The sequence below is a fragment of the Anolis sagrei genome, chromosome 2 (genome assembly GCF_037176765.1).
Source record: "Anolis sagrei isolate rAnoSag1 chromosome 2, rAnoSag1.mat, whole genome shotgun sequence".
Classification (NCBI taxonomy): domain Eukaryota; kingdom Metazoa; phylum Chordata; class Lepidosauria; order Squamata; family Dactyloidae; genus Anolis; species Anolis sagrei.
The window spans coordinates 195,773,931-195,790,004 of NC_090022.1; the positions used below are offsets into that span (position 1 = coordinate 195,773,931).

The following is a 16,074-nucleotide window of genomic DNA, read 5'->3' on the forward strand; positions in this document are numbered from 1 at the left end:
GTCTCTTCCAACTCTATGATTCTATGATTCTATATATTAAATAAAAAGTAATTACTCTATGAAGGTATATCGTGTTTTCATCTGTTGGTTTTTTTTTCTTGAAACAGAAATCCTTTTGGATACAACAAGTGAGACCTCTGAAATTGGCTGGAAGGCCAACCCTCCAGTTAATGGGGTAAGTGCTCTTCGTCCTTCTCTACTATCTACTACCCGTGAAAATCCCCCAATGTTGAAGCCTGGCTACATTTTATTCACCCCCCCCCCCCCACACACACACAATTCCCATAAACAGTGCTCATAATCAAGCCAGACCGTGCCAATTGGAACCCTTGTTGCTTCCATCGAGATTGGAAGGAAACATTGGAGGTGATAGTGGAGTTGCACGTTGCCACTTTCAGCCTGCTATTTATTTCAGTGAGCCTTAGTAAGAAGTAACTTTGGTTCTGCTGCTTATTCCAGTTTCATTCTCCAAGAAGAGGGGGTTTTGGTCTGGTTCTCTTCCTCTTGTTGAGCCTTTAGGGCAGGGGCACTCAAAGTAAGGTCCGAGGGCTAGATACGGCCCTCCAAGGTCATTCACCCGGCCCTTGCTCAGGGTCAACCTAAGTCTGAAATGACTTGAAAGCATACAACAACAACAACAATCCTATCTCATTAGCCAAAAGCAGGCCCACACTTCCCATTTAAATACTAATAAGTTTATATTTGTTAAAATTGTTCTTCATCTTAATTATTATGTTGTTTTTAAGTCTTTTTTGCACTAAAAATAAGATATGTGCAGTGTGCATAGGAATTCATTCGTATATTTTTTTCAAATTATAATCTGGCCCTCCCAAGATTTTGAGGGACTGTGACCTGGCCCTCTGTTTAAAAGGTTTGAGGACCCCTGCTTTAGGGTTACATCATGTCTGGTCAGATCTTCATAGAGGCATTATAGATAAGTATTATTATTTATTATTATATACTTCGTTTATCCCATGCCTTTCTCCCCATGAGGACTCAAGACGGCTATCATACAATTTGAAACAAAACGAATACATTTTTTTAAAAAAAACCCAAATAATACAGTGTGGATTTAGGTTAAAATACAGATTAAAATATAAAAATACACTTAAATAGCATTTAAAATTCACAATCAGTTCTTTGTCTGGAGTGCTCACTTAGCTTGGAGTGGGAGGGCAAGAACTGCTGAAAGAGATTGCACAATAAACAAAGGTTAAAAATAGCCAGATGATGAAAGTTGGCCAGTAGCAATGTAAATCCTGACTTATTTTTGCTTACTTCCAAAATGTTTATCTTGCTGTTTGAGATTACAAGAGATTTGATCCTATTTTAGGATAGGTTTCACAGACAAAACCTAGTGACTTTTGTAACTTTTTTTTGTAGAAAAATGCCGTTCTTCACACAACACCCAATGCACAGGGTGAGGGTGGTGGTGGTGAGCTGTCAAAAACAAAACTCCACCCCTCTCCTGTTGGATATTGGATAATCACTGATCACATAACCACATGGAAGATTGAGACCTGTTAGGATCATAACCTATTGGATTATGACCAGTTGGGAAAACTATAAACTTTATATCTTTTAAGAAAAGAAATGGTATCTAAATATATTTATGCTTGGCAATTGGTTTTCAGCTGCAGCTAGACCAGTGGTTCCCAACTTTTGGTCCTCCAGGTGTTTTGGATGTCGGCTCCCACAATTCCTAATATCTGGTAAGCTGGCTGAGCTTTCTGAGAGTTGAAGTCCAAAACGCCTAGAGGATCAAAGGTCGAGAACAACTGGGCTAGATAGATTCCCAGGCGACTCTGAACTATTAGGAACAGAGAATGTGCCAATGCATACATATAGGTAAAGGTAAAGGTTTTCCCCTGACTTTAAGACCAGTCATGTCCGACTCTGGGGGTTGGTGCTCATCTCCATTTCTAAACCAAAGAGCCGGTGTTGTCCATAAACACCTTCAAGATCATGTGGCCAGCATGACTGCATGGAGCGCCATTACCTTCCTGGCAGAACGTTACCTATTGATCTACTCACATTGACATATTTTCAAACTGCTAGGTTGGCAGAAGCTGGAGCTAACAGTGGGAGCTCATGCCGTTCCCTGGATTTGAACCTGCAACCTTTTGGTCAACAAGTTTAGCAGCTCAGCGCCACCGCAGTGCTTATATATCTTCAGAAGTGTTGCTTAGTGTTCAAAAACATCTACTCTCCCATAAATATCCTGTTTCTATTTCATGCTCTTAGGGAACAAAAAAATCATGTAGACTTCTTTAAAATAACATGTTTGTGTTACTCACAACTTCATGTATTTCTTGTTAGTTTAAACTTTAAAATGTTTCCACTTGTGGCTTTAACTTTGAGTCTTTATCAGTCTTTTCAACACTATACAGCTCTGTACAATTCTCCTTTTTAATCTTCAATGGCCATCCCTCAACTGTCATCCTTTAACTGTGCTCTAAACAGTCCCTGATCTGGCCACATGGTCTGCAGCCCCTCCCACAACCTCAAGAACATAGAGTTAGGAAGAACTGCATACCAAAGAACACATATACACTTCAGTATTGAAACAGCATATTATATATGGACAAATCATTAAACAGAGGAAGCTTGAGAAGGTCACCTATTTCCACCATCCCCCAAATCCTGGTCTTTTAGAAGAATGAAAACTTTCACAGATGCATATCTATGCTTTTTTGTGATAACAATTTAGAAAACTCAAAAGTCAGAGGCTAGTTTTCTTATTGTTATATTGCATGTAAAGAGCATAACCAATCTCTCGGAAAAAAACATTGGATTTCATGACCCCCTCCAACCCACACTTTTCTTTCTTCACGTACAAAGCAATCTCAGATCTTCCGCTTTTTTGAGCTGTGCTGATTTAAAATGCTTTCATGTTCAGGTCAAAATCACATATACAGTTCAGATTGGTTTTTTAAAGTAACTTTAATTCAATTTCAATGGCGTATAAGTGGCAAATATTGGAGAGATGCATTCCGTCCAACCTACTGCTGATAAAAAGCAGAATTTCTCACCAAAGACATCATACCTTATGATCATATTGTGATAATAAACTGTTGTAGGTCACTTCCTTTCTTCTTGCCTGCCTGCTAACTAGAACAGATATCATTGCCTTTGGAAATTCCAGCCTTGCTTTGCCATGGTCTGGAGCTAACGGGTCCCTGAACTAGCTTTGCCATCAGTCCTTGTATGTTTGGAGTTGGTCCCAGTGAATCTGAAGGCCCAGATTGTTGAGAGGCCACTTATTGCTTCAAGAGCTCTCTTGTGAGCTACCAATAATGATCCTACATTCACACTTTGCCACCTTTTCAAAAATCGCAAAGAAAGCTTTCAGAGCCCAAGTGGTCGATATCCAAAATATAAAATCCATCACACTAGCAACCTCTCTTTTTTCCAGAAACGGAGGCCGCCCACTAGGTATTTCCACTAGAAGTCAAGGATGATGTGAGTTTTGCCCTGAAATGTCTGGTGGGGGCAGGTTGGAGGAAAATCATTTAAATTTCCTTCAAGTCCCATCTAAGGGGATGTCTTGCATCTGACATAGCAGATGCATCTGACATAGCAGAATTAATACAGCTTGACACCACTTTAAGTCCCAAGGCCCAATGCTATGGAGTTAGGGGAGTTGTAGTTTTCCAAGGTCTTTAGCATTTCAGTGCCAAGAAATGATGGTGCATCATGAAATTACAGCTTCCATAGTATTGTATCATGACAGTTAAAGTGCTGTCACAATGCAGTAATTCTACTGTGTAAATGCATCCTAAGTCTATTGGTATACTGTTAATCTTTTTCTCCAGAGGTTGGTATCAGTTAATGAAGCTGAACCCCTCTCCCACTTAAAAACAATGCTTTAATAGGCTACATGCAAACAGTGGCTTGGATTCTTGTGAGTTTTTATTTTTGTGTCAGATTTTGTAAGTTTGTGGACAAACTTGGTAGAAAAACTAAGCAAATTGTACAAAAGATGATGGCGTCAACTGTGTAAGTATCAAAACTTTTCACAGATAAGAGAGGTGCCCAGAAGCACACACAACCCTTTTTAACGGCCTCTTTTTATCCTTAATGCCACCATGTCTACAAATTGGTCACAAACAATTCAAAACAGCACAAAACCACTGCAATATGTAGCAGTTTTGCTCTCTCACCTTCCACCAGACTTCTTCCCAGTCAACTAAAAATCAGTTGAAAAAGAAATCAGAAAGAACATGATATCATTTCTTGTCATGCTGGGATGAATGTTTTGTAGAACAATGGTTCCCACTGACTTCACCAGCCCACCCTGGTTTAGAGCAATGGTTCTCAACCTGTGGATCCCCAGGTGTTTTGGCCTATAACTCCCAGAAATCCCAGCCACTTTACCAGCTGTTGTGATTTCTGTGAGTTGAAGGCCAAAACATCTGGGGACCCACAGGTTAAGAACCACTGGTTTAGAGGAACTCCAAAGTGTTAGGAGAATGGGAGTGATGTGGGGCCTGGCTGATCAAAGACATGGCGGAACGGAAGTTCTGAATTCTTGGTGTAGTCTATCTAAGGCCCATCTTCCCATTTTGCAGCCTGCCTCCAAATCAATGTGGTTGTCCCAAGGGAAGAGTATGGTAGGTGTACTAGAGCTGAAAATCACCATAACATCCTGAATGCATCTGAGTTCATTTCATATATAGAAACTCAGTTGTGTAGGGCCTGGCTAATATTTCCTTGGGATTTCATCAGCGAGTACTGGTAAGATCTTCAGATTCAACTGGAAAAGAATCCAGTCTGAAGCCCTGCAAGTTGGCACAGACATTTCTGGATATACAGACAAATGTAGCTTTTTATTTTCCTGAAACATGTTTTCAATTTCTTTACCAACTCTTTCCCTCTTCCCTGCTTGCACCTCCATACAGTGGGATGAAGTGAGTGTCTTGGATGACAGGAAACAACTGATCCGAACCTTTGAGGTGTGTAATGTTGCTGTACCAGGACAGAACAACTGGTTACGTACTCTCTTCATAGAGCGCCGTGGAGCCCATCGAGTTCACATACGCCTCCGCTTTTCTGTACGTGACTGCGCTAGTATGAGGACCGTGGCCTCTTCCTGTAAAGAAACATTCACCCTTTATTATCATGAGTCAGACACAGATGTGGCCACCGATGACCATCCGGAGTGGCGTGAGGGACCATGGTCCAAAGTGGATACAATTGCAGCTGATGAAAGCTTCTCCCAGGTGGACAGTACTGGGAAGGTGGTGAAGATGAATGTGAAGGTTCGGAGCTTTGGACCACTCAGCAAGAAAGGTTTTTATTTGGCTTTCCAGGACTCTGGGGCTTGCATGTCCCTGGTGGCCGTTCAGGTTTTCTTTTACAAGTGCCCCGCAGTGGTGAAAGGCTTTGCGTCTTTCCCTGAGACTTTTGCTGGAGGTGAAAGGACTTCACTGGTGGAGGCCCCAGGAACATGTGTGCCAGACGCAGAGGAAGCCAGCTCTACGGGCTCCTCTGGAGTGAGGTTGCATTGCAATGGAGAAGGCGAGTGGATGGTGGCCATTGGGAGGTGTGCCTGCCGTGCTGGCTATGAACCTGCGGATGATGAGAAAATCTGCAAAGGTGAGAAAAGGATGTTTCAGAGCATCCCTGGTGCTTTTCTACATCAATCTTTTTGACATAATTATTAATGTAAGGCAGTAGTTTCCAGCAGGTGTGCTGATGTAGCCTGATATATACATGTAAAAGCTCATGCACATAATTAACCATTTCCTGAATGGGACCTGCTCTGTCTTGACTTTGTTCTAGTCTCTTTTGCATTTGTCTTTCTTATGCAGGAGGTAGGTGCTAGGTGAGTGGCAATGTACAAGACTGGTGTATAGTTTTATTGGCATACAACCAAATCATTTTTTTCAGGGAGGATTTGCCCAGCTTGCGTGATGAGCCAGTAGAATAAAATAAGGGTAGCCAGAGAAAAAGAGAAAAAGTTAATTCAAAGGAGGGAAGAATGTATTCATCCAAAAATAGCCAAAAAAAGTATACATGATGGGAAAAGTTAAAAATTACTTATGTATTTAGGTTTGTGTTGAAGAAATGCAGTTTAACATATGCTGCTAAGAATGATGTATCTTCAAATTAATCTCTGTTGCTCTGTTCATCCAACACACCCAATTTCTAAACCTGTAGTTCTTTGGCTAGCATTTGACTGGGGTCATGGAAAGATGTGATGACATAACAGTCATTGAAATATGTTTTACAGTCAGCACTCTACAATCAATTTACAACAACCAGGAAGCTTGTATTATTATTTTTTAACTTCCAGACGTATTTGGAAAAGATGATAGTGTAGTATTTGATATCTACTGGGGTGTTTCTCAGGTGTCCAAGTAACCACAGATTGACTTGTTAATTTACTAGGAGAAGGCATCCTTGGCCTCCTGTTGTCATACTCAGTGTTGTTCCAGGTATCATCCCACCGGCACTCTCATTTGTCATACAATTTATATAATATGAGAAAACAAGATAAATATAATTCTTACCATCTCTAATTGAACGTGCGAGCCTTCAAGTCTTGCTAGACTCACAATTGTCTACCCTGGCTAGGATTTATGAGAATAACAATTCAACAGTGTATGAAAAGACTATCCAAAAAAAGTAGAACTTTCCTAAGCTTTCTTTGCATGGCAGAGACCTACTGCAAATATCCTCTGACTAGTTAGAGAGTCCAGGGCTGTGGAGCCCTTGGGTGTCCCTGAAGCCTTTCTGATTAGAATCTAATGTTTATCGCAGCCCTTCTGGTCCTTGTCATTAGACATGATCTCAGACTCTATCCTGTCTCTCCTTAATTTGCCAGTGTTTGAGATGGCTGAAGGAGATTTCTGGAGAGTCTGGCAAATTAATAGAGCAAAGAAACTTCATCCATCTGTCTCCTTAGTGTAGATCCAGTTCAGAAAAGTGGGTGTTAACATATTTGCAGTAGCTGGATCTACTGCAGACGTCTGACTTGGTTGTGATGGAACCAGCCACCTGCTCTCCCAGTGTGACAGCTCTTATTTTCAGATTTTAGTTGTATGTGTGAAAAGATGTCTCCAGGCTATCCTGTTCTTACCAGGTGTTTTCATATTGGTTAGAAATTAATTTTAATTTCCAGAAATATTGCATGACATGTTTTTGCTGTCCTTACTAGAAGCTAAAGCAACTTGTACAGAACTGTGTAGGCATGCCAAAGCTATAAGCTGCTATACCCAAATCTAGAAAAAAGTGGGGTAAATGTTCTCAGTCCCTGAGATAGTTGACCATCTGTCACTGAGGAGAGTGAGAAACACTGGGTAAAAGTGAAAAAATGCAGTCTGGCATTTAACTGCTGAAAATACTCCCTTGGTGGCTACGACAAAAGGACAGAAAACTAGCATCTCTTCTGGGACAGTAAATCCAAATGCCTATGGTAGGGATCCATGCAGACTAACCCACATTTCCTTCTGTGTCTTGAAAGCACCTCTGAGACCTGCAAACATATAGTCTTGCATTCTCACTAAATTGGGGCCCAGAGGTCCTTAGTACAGAGAGTCCCAGAGTTTCAAACATCTGAATTAGAAACGACTCATAGTTAAGAACAGGGGTGAGAGAAATCTACCCCTAGGAAGAGAAATTCACTTCTAAAAGAGTTAGGATGTGGAAAAGATGTCTCCAATGAAGCTTTCTCACCAGTCCTTGTTTCCACAACAAGCTACCTTTTTCAAAATCCAGTTCTCACAGGGATAGAAAGTGTGGTGAAATCTTCTCAACAGGGGACACAAAGAGCACAGGGGTGTTAACCTTTCCCTGTGCTATCTAATGCTAATATATACTTTTATTTGGCTTGAGTTACACGTAAAAAATGTACCTGTTCCGACTTACATATACATTCAACCTAAGAACAAACCTGTAGAACCTACCTTGTTTATAACTTGCATGTTTATCTGTGGGAAGAACCTTGGAAATATATGGATGTAGGTTGTCAGCAGCTTTTAAACCTTAATCATGTCAAGAATGTCCGGTCACATCTCTGTCTCGCCATTTAGCTGGAAGGCTTCCTGTTTGAGGTGTAAACTTCTTGGGAGACTTTCCTGTCTTTATGGAAGTGCTGGGAATGTTCTAACTTGAGACAAGAGAGCTCGCCATGCCATGAGTGTAAAGCCTTGGGTGTCGTGATTTGAATGTTTCCTGCATTAAAATCCTCTCTATAATAATAATACTACAATAGTTTATTTGTCTTCTGCCCTATTTTCCCAAGAAGAATCAGGGTGGATTTCAGTATACATAACGCAAAGCAAACATTCAATGCCTAGAAACATAGATAAGGTAAAAGCTTTGTCTTCTGGTTTTGGTGGGGTGGTGCTCATCTCCATTTCTGCATTGTCCGTAGAAACCTCCTAGGTCATGTGGCTGGCCTGACAGCATGGAGCACTGTTTACCTTCCCACCGAGGTGGTATCTATTGATCTACTCACATTTGCATGTTTTCATACTGCTACATTGGCAGAAGCTGGGGCTAATAGCGGCCCCTTATTTTTTAGAAAACTTGTACAGGAATACAAATCAAAAGCAGTGTTGCTTTGGGGTTGTATTTATGGTAATCACACATTAATATTGTGTCTTGCATTAATATTAGCCACACACTACATCCCCCTCCCCCTTTGGATGTCCATGTGGGGCATAATGGGCTGGAATATCTGGCCAGAAATTGATTTCCAGCTGGTAAAACTAAAGCTGTGATGAAATAAGCCAATAAATGCTAGCATGATGGGGTCATCTGAATGCAAAGGCAAAACCACTCTGCCTGGGTCCTAAACAAATTAGTTTGCAGGCAGTAATACGGTGTATCTACTGCTTCTAAGAGGAGTATAAGGAATATTCACAGGTTTTCTTGTCCCCATCCAGAAATCTCATTGAAAAAATAAGCAGGGTTTTTTTGTTTGTTTTTGTTGGGATTTTTTTTTTTTTTGTATTTTGGGCCATATGTTGTGAGGTTCTACTGAAGATCTTCCTGAGAGGCAGTTGGCTGGAGAAGATTAACAACAGGTCAAAGCAAACAAATCACAATAGAATATCATATCACACACATGCACAATTATGGATAATAATCTGTGCAGTATGCTTAGTAATAATTATTATATTACCAAAGTGTTGTGTTACCTAAGTTCAGTGTTTGTCTTCAAGGTGGAGAATGTGGCAGGCAAATGGTGGATAAAGAACATATTCCATTTTTAAATCCCCTTAAAGAGGAAAAGGTGTGCCCTAGATTCAGTGAAATGGGGTATATGAGATATGCAGCAGTGCTTTCAAAGCTGTATTGCAAAAACTACATTTGCTTATTAGTGTTACAAAGGTATTACCTTACTTGTGGGAATTTATAAAATATAATGGCTTGCGTATCCCTAGTGGTAGCTTCCATTCTGCAGAAAGCCTTTAGTCGTGAAGTTCTTGTCTTTTATGGAAAACTAATAACATGTTGTTAAGCCCTTAATCATCCCACCCAGCATGACTTTTCTTTCTTAAATTATAATGCACTATATTTCTTTTGTCTTTTTAAATCTATTTTAATATGAATAATCTGCTTTTCTTAAATGAATTTTGATTAAGATGGTGTAACAAAATCATTAAGACTTTTTCATGAGGTCACTTTAAAACCTCCTAGGAGTTTTTTTTTTATTGTTAATGATTTTTACTGCATATACTCATGTATTAGTCAATCTTATGTATAAGCCAAGGGCAGGTTTTGGGGACAGAAAATATGGATGTTGATATGACTCATGGATAAGTTGGGCCATTCCACAGAGAGGGGAAAATATCAATGTTATCTCATAGGGTCCGTTGCTCCTGGCCACACTGTCATTTCCTAGCCTAACAACAACAACAACAACAACAACAACTTTATTTATAACCTGCTACCATCTCCCCGAAGGGACTCAGGGTGGCTAACATGAGGCCAGGCCCAAACAAATTACAATAAAGTAAAAGTACATATAAAACACAACAATAATATCAAATAAAATACTTAATAATAATATAGTAATGAAATGAAAATAAGAAAATCATAATAAAAGAAAAAATAATAAAATGCTAAAAGAATTAGACAAAGAGAGCTAGGAGAGAGCTAGACATTCAAAAAGGCCAAGAGCAACACGATGGAAGAGAGAGCAGAGGAAGTTGGTACTTATTTTAGATTTTCCTAGGATGGACTAATCTCTTGTCTTTTGCTCCTCTGTTCAGAGAAGGGGCTAGTTCCTTTTTATGAGTCAAGATACAGCACTCACAATGACTCATGGATAAGTCAACCTAGTTTTTTGGGGATTAATTTTTTAATTAAAGTTTCTAGACGTATGCATGAGAATGTAACGTTATTGTTGTAAGCAATCCTGATTTTGTGAAGACTACCAGCAGCACACAGATTATTCGGCTAAACACCATAAGGACCTTTTCACGTTACATAAAGGGGACTGGCATGGAGTGTAAGGACCCCGTTGCCCCTTGCCTCACATTGTCCGCCTTCCCCATCCCATGGGGAGGCATCTTCCGTCCAGCTTCCCCTTATTGTTGCCAATGCAACACAAGAAGCCTCCCATGGTGTCGTGGTGGTAGTGTATACCAGTCTCTCGTCACCCTTGACATGGAAGTAGATGTACGTCATGGGATGGGAGCTGGTGAGCTCCATGGCAAAAGTGAAGAGGAACCAGCATATGATGGGCAATTTGGCCTGTCTGATGAGGTTGTAGGTCAGTGGTTCCAACCTTTTTTGACCAGGGACCACTTGTCCAGGCACCACTTTGATCAGGGACCACTCTCCAACGTTAGTACCAAAAGGGTTACGAATCAGATTTTGGTCAACTTTAGATTTGGTTTGGTTATTTGGAGTGCTGATTAAGAAAATTCCATTAGATAGACCACATCAGCGCTAGTTTCTGATACAGAACATGTACCATCCAGTAGTGGCCATCTGCTTGCCAACAGAAAACCATATTTAATAAACCTCAGCATTGTAAGAGGGTTTCGTAAAACCAGTCACTCTTGTTGCAACGATGTAGTAACAGTGAAGACACAGACCATATTTTAGTTATTGCAGACCACTGGTGGTCCACAGAGCACAGGTTGGGAACCATTGTTGTAGGTCAATAAAACACAGAACAAGAGAATGATAAAGGTGGGACAGACAAGGATGGCGTATCTACTCTCAAGTCAACTTGCAGCATTCCCTTGGTCCTTTCTAGTTATAAGAGGTATTTAAAAATGATAATGATTGGATGTGGCATGAGCAAGTTAGCCTGGAGAGTGGGTTAAGAATGAAAAGGACCCTGCTGTTTACATCTGTCTGTTTTTTACTTTTGTACCCGAGGATGTATAATTGGGAGTGGGCCCGGCAGCCAAATCCTCCATGTAACTTTTAGCAAAGATATCGAGAACCAAGATGCCAGGAAGCCAATTTGCAGCTTCTTTTAAAATTCCCTTTATTCCTTTCCACCTCTTTGCTTTTCCATTTCAGACCAGATCATGTCTCTAGCTCTGTAATTCTGCTCAGGACATTGCTTGACCTTGCCTAGCCTAAGCTGAAAGGCTCCTTTCTCTGCTGCCTTTCCTTCCCCCTCCACCTTCTTCCTCACATTCTGTCAGTGATTTCTTTCCTCCTTGCTATGTTGTTTTATTTGCGAGCAGCATTACCTGCTTATTTGATGTACAGCAATCTTAGCTTGAAAGGGAGCTCACGTTTTCCTCCTTTCACATAATAAAAGAGCCATGTCTGTCCTTTAGACAACTGTGTCTCAAAAGGCTAACAGTTTGTCTCTCTTTTCCTTTCAATATTACTATTTTTAAAAAGCAAATCCCTCTAATGGATATTTTTTTCAAGGGCAAAGATATGAAATCTTGGGCTGCATTAACCTGTTTTTTTTTAAAGCCTAAAACAACTTTCTAGTTAAAGATTCTTGGTTTCCTTCAGCATTTTTTTTTTAACTTCCCCCACATCACACACATGCAAACCTATTGCTCTTTTGGCTGATTCCTTATTGTTACTGATTAAACAGTTAGCACCTGCATTATCAGATATATGGCACTATGCCATGATTGTGTTCGGAACAAGATTTAACTCTAGATCAGGAACAAAACATGTGCAAAGAAATTATTAATTGTATTTGGTCATAAACTGGAGTTGGCACCAAATTGTGGGACTGAATTTATTGGCTGCTCTCTGACATTGTTACTCAAAGCAGCAGCTCCATGTTGAGTCCATTACATTTATTGCAATGTCTGCTATTCCTGTAGCATTATGCAGTGTCTTTTTCTTCTTCCATCAGTATCATTACAAGTGAGCCAGAAAACAAGACATAATGACGTCAGCGTCTGGAAACTTTAGGGGTACATTGTTGTACTAGCGTGCCTGTCAGGCTTTTCCACCCAGCTGCAGGCTTTCTTGCGGATGAAAGGAAGATATACTGTGCAAGAATGAACAAGGGTCTACAGGAGGAAGGGGTAGATGAGTAGCCCTTGAGATGCTGCTGCTGGGCCATAACTTCCATACATTCCATCCAGCACAGCTGGCGGTGAATGTTGATTGGAACTACACTGTATAACATCTGGAAGGCTGTACTTTGCCTAACATTGGTCTTCAGAGTATGTGAATATACAGCCCAAACCAATTCCTGCTTGGTTCAAAGTAATTCCTATTTTTCTTATTTGGACTCACGTCTTTGGACATATGATGATAATAATAATAATAATAATAATAATAATAATAATAATAATTATAATAATAATAATTTATAATAACTTTATTTTTATACCTTGCCAACCATCTCCCCAAATGGACTCAGGGAGGCTTACAAGGGACAAGCCCAAAATTACAAGTAAATAATAAATTATCAATAATTGCATCTTTACAGTGCTGATAAAGGTGAAGGCAGATTGAGTGTGTGCTGAGATTCAGCTACCCAATGGCCACATCAAAATCTGTGATTCCTCAGGAAACCCAGAATGTTGGAAACCTCTAATGAACTTTCCTTTGTCCGCATTTTTTGGTTAGTGCATTTATGTCTAGAACAATATGATCCCTTCTACACTGCCATATAGAATCCACATTATCTCCTTTGATCTAGATTATGGGGCAGCGTAGACTCATCAGTTCAAATCAGATATTTATTTATTTTTGACATTTATATGCTGCCTTTGTCACCACAAAGGGGACTTAGAGTGGCTTATGCGGATTATCTGCTTTGATAATCTGGATTATATGACAGTGTAGAAGGGGCCTGTGTTTGAAAAGAGGGCAATGATACCCTGGGAGAATAGGTAGTTGTGAAAGTGAGATGAAATTAAAGGGAAGGTACATCATGCCATCAATTCACTGCATGTTTTCCAAATGTCCCCATGCCTCCTCTGTCATTCTACTGTCTCTGCATAGTTCTTGCATCACAGATTGCTTGGGCTCGACTTGGATGTGCTCTGCTTTTGAACACAGAAGGAAATGTACAGCTCATTGTAAAGACTGCATACTTGCAAGGGAAAACAGAACACAGACAACAGTTTTTTTCCTCAAGCGAATCAAATTATAAGGCATGGTTTCAAGCGATATGACATTTGACAATTTCCTACTGAAATGAAATTGTTTCGCATCTGAATTGACTCTTGAAAAAAGGTAAACCATAAAACCTGTTAAGACCTGGAGTCTGTTGATCCTTGTAGCACTATTAAACAAAAAACAACACTCGTGCTTTCAGAATACAAGCTTATTCTTTTTTGTTTTGTTTTGGCTAACTGCCCATTGAATTATTTTACAATACTGAACTGATCTTATGTCATTATCATATGATCTGCTGTGTTTACCAAGTAACTCACTGCTGGATCTACCTTTTAAACTACAATGTAAAATAAGGGGGCCTGTCATTGAAAACATAAGTCCTCTTGAACTATCCCACACAGCTCCTAGTATAAATATGACTTTCTATTTGCCAGTGCTACATACTTACTTACTTACTTACTACTTAGGCAATGCCTCGTTGTCTGAGTAGGATTGTCTTCCAAGATCAGTATACTGGTGGTGGGGACATAGGTGACTGTGAAGCCCTATTCTTGATCTGCATGTTCTCCTGCAGTGAGGGCATTGGTTTCCAGGTGGAAGGCGGTCCCGGTCGGGGTTGGCTCTTTTGCCCTCTTCAAATTCTAAAGCACTGCTGGTCACAGCTGACCTTCAGCTGGAGTGCTCAAGGGCCAGGGCTTCCCAGAAGGTCTGTCATTGAAAACATAAGTCCTCTTGAACTAACCCACACAGCTCCTAGTATAAATCTGACTTTCTATTTGCCAGTGCTACATATGCATACATACACACATACATACATATCACACTTGTTAGGTGGCCTTTGATTTCATTGTGATTTTATATCCAGAAGTTTGCTGTCTTGATTTGTGAAAGGTTTACAGAACAGAGGACACTCAAGAAGAACACAAGGTCATGTGCCATTTAAAGTAGAGCCAGTTTGTTAAGAAAGGCCATCCTATGCTTTTAGGATGTCTGGTGATGGTGAGAAACATTTCTAGGACACTAGAAAATGCTGGAAAAGATGCCCCTCAGTTTTCATTCTATCTTTTAAGGAGCATTTAGTCACCACTGAGTATGTATACACTCCTCACACAAATGTTTATTAAAAAATAACAAATATATTTCCTCAAATAGTTGCTCATTTCCTGGAAACTGACAGATGTTGTTTTTATATGCAATACAGAAGGGGGGAAATCTCTTCTACTTCAAACCAATGTATCAGAGGCACAGGAAACAATTTATAGACTTCTGATACTTCTCAGATAAATTAAAATGGGTAAGTAAGATCCACTGGACAACCAAGGACAAATCAAAGTATCTCAGTCTAAGAGGAAAGCAACAGCAAACCTCGGGCGCTTCCAGACAGCCCCTTTTTGCGGTAACTCCCACAATAAAGAAGGGGCTGTCCAGATGATATATTGGCCAATCCCGAATTAATTCATCACAAACCAGGAAAACCCTGGTTTGTAGTGAATTAATTAGTGGATTTATTCCATGCCTTCTTGGAAGGCACGGGATAAACCCACTACTTCCAGTGTCTGGACTGCAGTCCAGACACAATACCCAGTTTTTTGGACTAAATTAGTCCGGAAAACTATAGGAATATCCACCCCCTCCTCCAAAGCCCCCAAACCCCTTTGAAAAGTAAATAAAACTTACTCGACCTCCAGTAGACTGTAGCCGGAGCTCTCCCAGCATGTAGAAATGAATCGCTGGGGGGGGGGGGGGGGGAAGGGGGAGGAAAAATCCTCCCCCTTCACTCTCTCCTGGTGTATCATTTCTACCCGGTGGGAGAGCTCCGGCTACAATCTACTGGAGGCCGGGTGAGTTCTTTTCTCACCCGGGGGGCTTCTGGGGAGGGGACTAGTGTCCCGATGCTGTACTGAGAAGTCCCAGTACAACATCTGGACACGCATCCCAGAAAGAGCACGGTTTTTGGGGTGGGTGTAGACAGCGGATGCTCCTGGGATGAAAGGCTGTCTGGAACTGTCCCTCCTCAGCATCAGTCTTGCCAAGAAAATGCAGAGTGAGTTGCCTATTTGAATGTACATAAAATCAACAGCAATGACAGTATTAATCCTCAACACACTTGCAAGGCAGTTACATCCAATTGGTTACACTGGCCCTTTTGAGTAAATAGTATGGTTTATAAGCCTGCCACCTTATTCATATTCATTTCAACTATGAAAAGAGCTAGTGAACAACCCATGTTTGACAAAACATCTAAAGCATTTTTAGATTTATATCTAATGTTTAGCCTAGGAAAGAAATACCAGTATCATTTAAAAATAAGAAGCTTGTAGAGTTAAAACTAGTTTAAAAGTGATGTGTGTAAAGTACAGTGGAACCTTAACTTAACAGTATCCCAACTTACAAGCATTTTGAGTTAAGAGCCGTCGTTCAGCCCAGGTTGCATTTTGACATACGAGCAGTTTTTTGAGCTAAGAGTTGGGAATGCTAGTGCAAGAGTATAGGGCTTTCGGGCCTCATCCTCTGTGCCTTGTGCTGTTGTCCACTTTGGGAGACTGCTGTCTG

At 40.5% G+C, this 16,074-nt stretch overlaps 1 protein-coding gene across 1 annotated transcript in view; it reads left to right on the forward strand.

Moving 5' to 3' along the window:
* Positions 1–16,074, forward strand: part of LOC132767569 (ephrin type-B receptor 5) — a 197,302-nt gene that overhangs the window by 74,197 nt on the left and 107,031 nt on the right. Inside the window, exons 4-5 of the mRNA XM_060762677.2 lie at positions 108–175; positions 4,902–5,598. Coding sequence (XP_060618660.2) covers positions 108–175; positions 4,902–5,598 — 765 coding nt within the window. The remainder of the gene's footprint in view (positions 1–107; positions 176–4,901; positions 5,599–16,074) is intronic.